Source organism: Cibotium barometz, chromosome 2 (assembly GCF_041138505.1).
Source record: "Cibotium barometz isolate CiBa-2024 chromosome 2, ASM4113850v1, whole genome shotgun sequence".
NCBI classification, from domain to species: Eukaryota; Viridiplantae; Streptophyta; class Polypodiopsida; order Cyatheales; family Cibotiaceae; genus Cibotium; species Cibotium barometz.
Window position 1 is genome coordinate 10,699,921 of NC_141047.1, and position 8,724 is coordinate 10,708,644.

Below are 8,724 nucleotides of genomic sequence, written 5' to 3' on the forward strand. Positions count from 1 at the left end.
TTAATTCGAAAGATTATAAAACTTATGGCCAAAAAATTGAGTGTTTTGGAAATTTGCAAATATTTTGACTTACTTTACAACTTAAATGTTTTGAACAAGAGTTCTGGGGGCAGGTGTGGGAACAGCCGATGCTGTCCGCCCGTGTGTGGGAACAGCCGATGCTGAAAGTAAGAAGGGGAGCATTTTGGCGGGAATTCCTAGCGGGAAAATCCCCTCTCCCCTCTCTACGCCGTTAATCGTCTACACAGTCCTTCCGCCTCGCTTCACCCACTCCCCCTTCCCCAGACCACACCACACCACGCCACCACACCCCTCCCCCCCCTCTTCACATCTCCTCCCGCTTTCTACCACTCTCTCTGACAGAAATGGATGCAGCTGCCCTCAATGACGACAGAGGCGTGCACGTGGGCGCCATTTTCTTCGAATTTCTTAACTCGTAAGCAGAGCATTCCCTGTTTCTCATCACTTGTTGCATCGTATGGATGCTCACAGATCCTTCAAGTGTTGGAGTGGTATTAGAATTAGATCTCCAGGGCGGCTTCTCGGGCAGTAAACTAGCAGATTTTGGGTGGTTTTTTAATTGTACAGTCTCTGAGATTCCTCGGATTCTCTGCAGGTTCACTGGAGATGCAGCGACCTCCGGGGTTAGCGGTGAGCCCCCTGGGAGAGCCAAAGTGTACGAATCGGAGCTGGAGGTTATGAGATCCAAGGAGTCCACCACTATGTTTGTCGATTTCAACCATGTCATGCTCTTTGACGATGCCTTGCAAGCCGCCGTCTCTGAAGAGTTTATGAGGTGCGCTTAGGGCTTCTCCCGTTAACACTTTTGCTCTCTCTCTCTCTCTCTCTCTCTCACACACACACACACACACACACACACACACACACACACACAGATGACCAAGTGAGCATGCACACATGCCCATCCTTCAACTCACAAAAAATTCTCCTGGCTTTGGACTGATTGCAGATTCGAGCCCTTCTTGTCAGCTGCTGCAAAGAAGTTTGTGTTGCAGCATCGACCGACTTACTTCATGGAGGAAGACCCCAACAAGGATGTTCACTTGGCATTTTTCAACCTTCCCACAGTGAAGAAGTAAGTATTCTCATTTATGCAACCTCTCTGCTAGTTACCTTTGCATGCATCAGCCACATAATGCAGCATGGGAGGACATAGCAGCACACTTAGCTAAATAGCATCCAAGTTGATGCATAGTATGAAGAGTGTTTGTGGATGCTCTAATTTGGAGCAGGTTGAGAGACTTGGGCACTGCTGAGATCGGAAAATTGGTCTCAGTGAGTGGTGTTGTCACAAGGACTAGTGAAGTGAGGCCGGAGTTGCTTCTAGGCACATTCAAATGCTTAGACTGTGGAGCAGTTGTGAAGAATGTGGAGCAGCAGTTCAAATACACTCAGGTCCGGTGAAAGAAAACTCAAACCTGCCTTTGTGGTTGAGGTCTTTCTTGATTTTTGAGGCTTACATAATGTGAGGGTTGTCTATCTGTGCTGCCTGCAGTTGTAGATTTTACTCAACTCTATTGATTAGCTTGCTGCTCTAATTGCCATGACTATTTCTGTTTTGCAGCCTATCATATGTGTCAATGCAACATGCTCGAACAGGAATAGATGGGCGTTGTTGCGCCAAGAAAGCAAATTTGCAGACTGGCAGAGGGTCAGAATGCAAGAGAACTCTAAAGAGATTCCTGCAGGCTCTCTCCCTCGAACACTTGATATCATTCTCAGGCACGAGATAGTAGAGCAGGCAAGAGCAGGAGACAAGTAAGCCCCATTCTCTTCTCCTTGATATATAGTCTGCCAGTGTTAGAACTGAGAATCTGATGCCTGGGATTTTGGCAGGTGTGTTTTCACAGGGACTGTAGTAGTCATACCAGACCTTTCTGCTCTGGCCTCCCCTGGTGAGAGAACTGAGTCACGCAGGGAAGGAGGTGCGGCTCAAAGGAACAGTGCTGGAGCTGGAGCAGAAGGCTTGCGTGGCTTGAAAGCACTTGGAGTTAGAGACTTGTCATATCGGTTGGCATTTGTAGCCAACTCTGTGCAGGTGCCCTAGTCCCTTGGACATTGTTGTGGATACGCATGATTATATTATTACAACTAAGCATATCTTAATCTTGAACTAATCTCTGGCATCTCCTACTACAGCCCCAAGACAAGAAAAGAAGCATTGATTTTAGGGGCAGTAAGAAAGATGGAGAGGAAGAGGAAGCAGTGAAGTTCACGGTAACCAGTGTTCTATACTATATCCTGTCAAGATGCAGCGCTCTACGAAGTTTGTGCTTGGTCACAATCTGAGATGAGATGGCCTGCATGATTTAAGATGTGTGAGATGGATTCTGTTTTTGTGCACTAAGTATATTGTTCTGTACGGCTTCTGTGTATGCAACATGCGTTTTCACCACTGGAAATGACTCTCATCACTGGCAGAATCAGGCACATTGTTCTCTTCGTGGTTTGGGCTAACTGATGTTTAACCCTTGGCAGAATGAAGAAATGGAGCAAATATACCGGATGAAGTCTCTTCCCCAAATCTATGAGCGGCTTGTGAATAGTGTCTCTCCAGCAGTCTTTGGTCATCAAGACATCAAAAGAGCTATCCTGCTCATGCTCTTTGGTGGAGTACACAAAAGAACTCATGAGGGCATCAATCTTAGGGGAGACATCAATGTGTGTGTTGTTGGAGATCCCAGCTGTGCGAAGTCCCAGTTTTTGAAGTAAGTCTATTCTGTTATGCCTCCTTTTCCACTCATGGAGTATTATAGCTATTGTTACTGACTAGCCTGTATATTGACCTTTTTGTGATGCTTGCTTCCTTGTCCAAGTATTATTAAAGATAATCTCCATGCTTACACATGGGTTTACTGATTATGTAGGTATGTTGCTGGATTTATGCCTCGTTCTGTGTACACATCAGGGAAGTCCAGCTCAGCTGCTGGATTAACTGCCAGTGTGGTGAAAGAACCTGAGACTGGAGAGTTTTGCATAGAGGTAATCTTTTTTCTGACTCAACCTTTCAAATTGGGTTAATATAAACTTTTGCGAGGGACCAGGGTGTGGTGAGAGGATCATCTCGGTAAGTCCTGTTATTTTAAGATTGGGCACGGTGAACTTCTGGGAGAGACCATCATGTGGTTGAGAGTAGAAACTCTTGGTGTAAGTTGCATATGCATATATTAGCACGGTTGTTATAAGGTTTGATCTAGCATAAAGCTCTTGAAATTGAGTGTAAAAAACAATGGCTCGCACTACATCGGGCCAGAGCATTCTTATGTGCAAAAGCAAGCATAGCATGTATGGAGTTTATGGGGACGGGGACTTCATGTACTTAAGTGCATTGCTTTATTCAATTCTCAAGCTAGCAGCGTTTTGCCCTTCAATTTTTCAACTAGTAATATCTTTCTTAGTGGGGCTTCAAAAGAGTCTGGACAAGGAAGTTCTTTTGATGAGCTTTAAGTTGTCTGGTTGAACTGGCTGCAGGGTGTATGTTATCCACTGCCCATTGCTGACGTCAAGTTTTAGGATATGAACTCTTGTGGTAGCTACCCTCAAGCCGTATGAGATTTATGGCAGCTGAATTCTTCTCTTGGCCTTGCTATGCACATATAACACTCACCTCCTGCTGAACAAGTAAACCTATATCTTTCTTGGGTTTTCTCTCTGATTGGGCAGCCCCCATTTCGGCCGGAGATTCGAAGTTGATCTCTTAGCTGTCTGCTTTTTTTTTTTTTTTTTTCCTGTGTGAAGTATATGGGAGAAACCTTCCAATTTTTGCAAGGGATTTTTATTCGATTGCTTTTCAAGTAGCATCACATGGGATGAGTGTAGGCGCAATTAGTGAACTCTTGCACCCTGCCAACATGACACTTCAAATTTTTTTTAAAGTTCCATTTTCCTTTATGGGAACATCAGCTCAAGTTTTTGAAGAATACTCTCTGGGGATAACATGTGACATCCCATAAGTGAAGTCTCCTTTTCTTTTCTCAACGTTCCAATTCTGATATTTTTGTATTTCTTTTTGATTTCGTCAATCTTGATGATACAGAATACTATCCATTCCCTTCTTTTTACAGAAGCGTCTGTGTGTGCGCCCGCGTGTGTGAGTGAGAGAGAGGGGAGAGGATTCTTATCGACGCATGTGGAAGGCCAAAATGATCTATGAGACCAAATACATCAATAGAGACCATGGTTTTAATGCCCAATCTGTGGTCCATACAAAGGAACATAATCAATTTACAAAAACTAAAAAGTTCTATTGTTCATCTACTACGTCACTAGGAGATGTAGCAGTTATAACAGTACGAGATTGGGGGTGGTTGGATGTTTGTGAGGCTATGTTGACAACAGGTGCCACTTGAGAGAGAGAGAGAGAGAGAGAGAGAGAGAGAGAGAGAGAGAGCTCATTCTTGCTTCAAAATGTAGGCTGGAGCTCTAATGCTTGCTGATAATGGCATATGCTGCATTGACGAGTTTGATAAAATGGACATAAAAGATCAGGTACACATCTGTTATGTTTTCCTTTATGTTGAAGCCTTGACTTTTGTCCTTGTTAAAGACTAGAGCTTGAAAATTATAGTTGCGAAGTAGGAAAGCACTGACTTGCTTGCTTGCTCTGTCGAAGGTTGCAATTCACGAGGCTATGGAACAGCAAACCATCAGCATTACCAAGGCTGGAATCCAGGCAACCCTGAATGCCCGAACATCCATCTTAGCAGCAGCCAACCCTTCCGGGGGAAGATATGATAAATCGAAGCCTTTGAAGGTGTGAGACTGGCATTCGAGCTGTTGCTTGTAGCAAACCATGATGTAGTCTGTCTCTTTAATTTGTTCTGCCTAACACCTGCCTATATTTTTGTTGACAGTATAATGTGGCACTTCCCCCGGCTATTCTTTCAAGGTTTGATCTGGTGCATGTTATGATAGACGAGCCGGATGATGACCTAGATTACAACATAGCACGCCACATTGTAAGTGTTCATCAGAGGCAGGAAGATGCTTTGTCAACCGAATTTAGCTTGGCCCAGCTTCAGCGTTACATTGCTTTTGCAAGGACTCTGAAACCAAAGGTAATTTTCCTTTATTATCTGTGCTAGTTCTCTCTTTTAGCATTGTAGGGCTTCCATGGAGCTCAGCTGCTCAAGAAGTACTAAAACTGCCAACAAATTTTGTTGCAAAGCAGTTATCCGAGAAGGCGAGGGAATCCTTGGTGGAGGCCTATGTCACTCTGAGAAGGAGTGATGCTGTGCCAGGAAGTCAAGTGGCTTACAGAATTACAGTGAGACAGCTTGAAGCTTTGATAAGGCTATCAGAGGCCATTGCTCGGGTTCACTGTGAAACTCAGGCAGGTTTTGTTTATCTATGTGGCTAACGCTTCCATGATGTATTCATTCATTCTAAAATCATTTGTTGCTCAATGTCTGATGTGTTGGGCGAATGGAACTCTAGGTGCGCCGTGCTCATGTGGTGGAGGCAAAGCGTCTTTTGGGAACCTCCATTATCAGGTGCCAACTTTGAGCTTTTGCAAAAAGAGATAATGGGTTTGCTGCTGAACTTTGAAAGATGGGTCAACTCCAATACATTCGGAATTTTGCAGTGTTGATTCACATGACATTGATTTGGATGATCTCCAAGATGATGAAGTGCCAGATGACGTGCTGAACGATGTAAACCTGAGGAATAGCAATAATCTGCGGGCAGATGATGCACAGCCTGCAGGTAAGCTCCACAGTCGAAGCTTCCTGATGTCCTTGGGCACATAACTCCTTTGTTTACTTAGTTTCTGAGGTGGATCCGCACTGTCGCAGGTGGTGATGCCACCATGGAAGAAGCAGAAAAAAGGAAAATGAAGGTCACCTATGAGGATTTCCAAAAGGTTACCCGTGCCATAGTCGTCTGCCTTCGCCAGCATGAGGAATCTGTGGAGGAAGGTAATGAGTGTTTTGCAATTCTGCAGGTAGAATGTGCAAGAAGGTAGTTTGCTTTCATCGCCCTGATATTGTCGTGATTGTTTTGTGCTTGTGCAAAACTTGACCTGCCCAGATACTGAGATGGCCGGCATGAAGCAAGCAGACCTGGTCCGATGGTACATTGAGGAACAAAATGCGCAAGGATTGTTCAGCAACATGGGAGAGGTGGTGGAGGAGATAAGGAGGGTGAGGGCAATTATCCAGGTAATCTATATATTCATCAAGGGGACATCTACAATTGTTGTATTTGCATATTGCTTAAATTTGCCATTGCTGTTGCTGCTAGCGGGCTCTAGCCCGATTGGTTTGACGGCCAGGATCGAGCCCTGGCAATCTCACAAAAAAGAAAGAAAGAAAATGGCATTGCTGATGATGACACCACTTCATGTTCTGCACATTCTGATGATGTTTTTTATGATGTGGATTGGAACTATCCAGCATTTGATAAAAAGGGAAGGAGTGCTGATTGTTCTGGATGATGGTACTGGCGGAGTAGGGAGCGAAGAGGGTGGTGACCAAAGTGCTGCAGCTGCTATCGAAAAACGCATATTGGCTGTCAATCCCAACTATGTGCTCGAGTAGAAACCACCCATATAAGATGATGGTGGGCTCATGTACACAGAAATCACCCTCTGTCTCTGTCTCTTTCTCCCTCCATGGGCACCTTTCTGCAAAAGTGAGGAGGGAGACTCAGCACCACCACAGCAACCGATCCATGTTAGAGATCGAGGCAGAGGTTTCTCTGAAGATGAAGCTGCATTGGGAATTTGAGATCCTGTGTCGCCACTTGTATAGCTCTTCAAGGTGTCCCCCGTCTTTGTATATCCCTTTCCCTTCAGATAGCCATGAGGTGGAGCATCTGCACACACGAGACTAAAGAAAGGATTGCCTTGGAGCCTGGCCTGTGTAGCCCTTAAGCTTCACGATCTTCAAACTTACATCTATACGTGGTCTATGTCTCAATTATTTTACTTGCACGCTGTGTTTGTAAACTGTGCCTTATTCAATGCATAATTGTGTTTTGCAGTGCTCTGAGTAAGGTTTTGACATTATTTTCCTGTCTTGGAGAAAATCTCATAATGTCTTCCTTTTAGGAAATTCGAAAAGACATTTCTTTCATGAATCAATACAAGTGAATTCTATTTGCAACCTTGATAGTACAATAATGATGGCAACTATAAGCATTGTTTTAAGAAAAGATCCTCCCTTTATGTTAATAATGACAACTTCATCAGGAGTAAAAAACGACAATATCCAATAACTCCCATGGTTAATGGCATATGTTTGCATTAGCATCCAAACACAAATATAACATGTGAAGGCTAGCTTGAGTGTGAGTGTGATGTCTACTAGGTGGTGGCGTTACTTACATGCAAGGTTTGGTGTTTGTCCTAATATAGCATTAATAAGTTTGTCTCATCTAATGACGATCTCAATGAAAAGTGATCCCAAGGCTATAATACGTTTTGGTTGGGAAAGAAAATTTGAATGGGGAATGAAAAAATAAAAAAATCTACAATCGTCGAGAATTCTAATGAAAAGATGTGGAAACGTAGCTTTGTTTTTCTCATAGGTGACTAGATGAGTATATGATCTGCATTCCATCTAGAATATAACACGTAAATGAAGGGTCACATGATAAATGGCATCGAAGAAAAGAACATAAGTGTAGTAATGTTAAGTGGTTTGGGTCTCATAAGCTTGAATGTTTGAATGAATGGCTTGCAGCCTATAGTTCTGTCATTTTACAAGCACAATGCAGTAAGGAGTACTTTCGATGGGTAGGTAGCCAATTGGCATGCACAAGATGGCCCCAATCCCTCCTCACTTATGTGACCTTGCGTGATGCATTTTTGCACTGATAAAAATGAAACAAGGCTAAGGCGGAAGCCGAGCACGAGGCTAAGAAGGTGATGGCTCAAACAAAAAGAGAGGATGAGGATAAATCAGACCTACTCTCGGTGCTAGACCATTTCAAGACATGCACAATTGACGAACGAAAAGTGGTCCAATTGATAGCCAAAAGAGTTAAAGAAGATGGTTTATCCACATTATACGATGGCCTAGTTGAGGTCTAGTTGAGGTCAAGGAAATTGATATTGTAGAGCTAGGGGAGGAAACCAAACCTGTTTATATCACTAAGGACTTGACTCCAGCTGAGGAAAAGGAACTTGTTACTCTCCTTAAGGAGTTTAAGGAGAGTTTCCCCTAGAACTACAAAGAGATGAAAAGGAACTTGTTACTCTCCTTAAGGAGTTTAAGGATTGTTTCCCCTAGAACTACAAAGAGATGAAGGACGTACCACCTGAAGTGGTACAACACACGATCTTAATCATGGAAGGATCAAGGACAACTAGGCAAAAACCATACCAGATGAATCCTAAATATGCAACAATTATAGAGGAAATTAATAAACTCATTGCTGCGAATGTCATCTATACACCGATTGGCTATCACCAATCATGATAGTGCCGAAGAAGAATGGGAAACTTAGGTAGGGTCTGTGTCGATCTCAAAAAGGTCAATGGCAGATACTAGGAAGGACCATTACCCACTACCTTATATGGAACATGTTTTGGAAAGAGTAGTTGGTGAAGAAGCTTATAGCTTCTTAGACGGATTTTTAGGTTACAATCAGGTGTCTATAGAACCCGAAGACAAGCATAAAACGGCTTCAATATAATGTGGGGTACTTTTGCTTACAAAGTCATGCCTTTTGGTCTCACTAATGCCCCATCAACGTTCT

General features: G+C 43.4%; 1 protein-coding gene across 1 annotated transcript; it reads left to right on the forward strand.

Annotated features, from left to right (window-relative positions):
- Positions 1–222: 222 nt before the first annotated feature.
- LOC147640631 (DNA replication licensing factor MCM6-like) lies at positions 223–7,004 on the forward strand. The gene is made up of 18 exons (XM_086813727.1): positions 223–436; positions 617–796; positions 971–1,096; positions 1,254–1,416; positions 1,586–1,779; positions 1,858–2,059; positions 2,161–2,238; positions 2,500–2,729; positions 2,889–3,003; positions 4,435–4,509; positions 4,634–4,774; positions 4,875–5,078; positions 5,192–5,353; positions 5,458–5,513; positions 5,606–5,727; positions 5,817–5,939; positions 6,052–6,182; positions 6,417–7,004. The coding sequence occupies exons 1-18, from the start codon at positions 366–368 to the stop codon at positions 6,558–6,560; spliced, it is 2,517 nt and encodes an 838-aa protein (XP_086669853.1). The 5' UTR covers positions 223–365; the 3' UTR covers positions 6,561–7,004.
- The last annotated feature ends 1,720 nt before the right edge of the window (positions 7,005–8,724 follow it).

Coding starts and splice junctions, on each gene's coding strand:
- LOC147640631 (XM_086813727.1), top strand. CDS start 366: ATGGATGCAGCTGCCCTCAATGACGACAGAGGCGTGCACGTGGGCGCC. Junction 1,780..1,857: donor CAGGCAAGAGCAGGAGACAA/GTAAGCCCCATT, acceptor GGATTTTGGCAG/GTGTGTTTTCACAGGGACTG. Junction 5,514..5,605: donor TTGGGAACCTCCATTATCAG/GTGCCAACTTTG, acceptor GGAATTTTGCAG/TGTTGATTCACATGACATTG.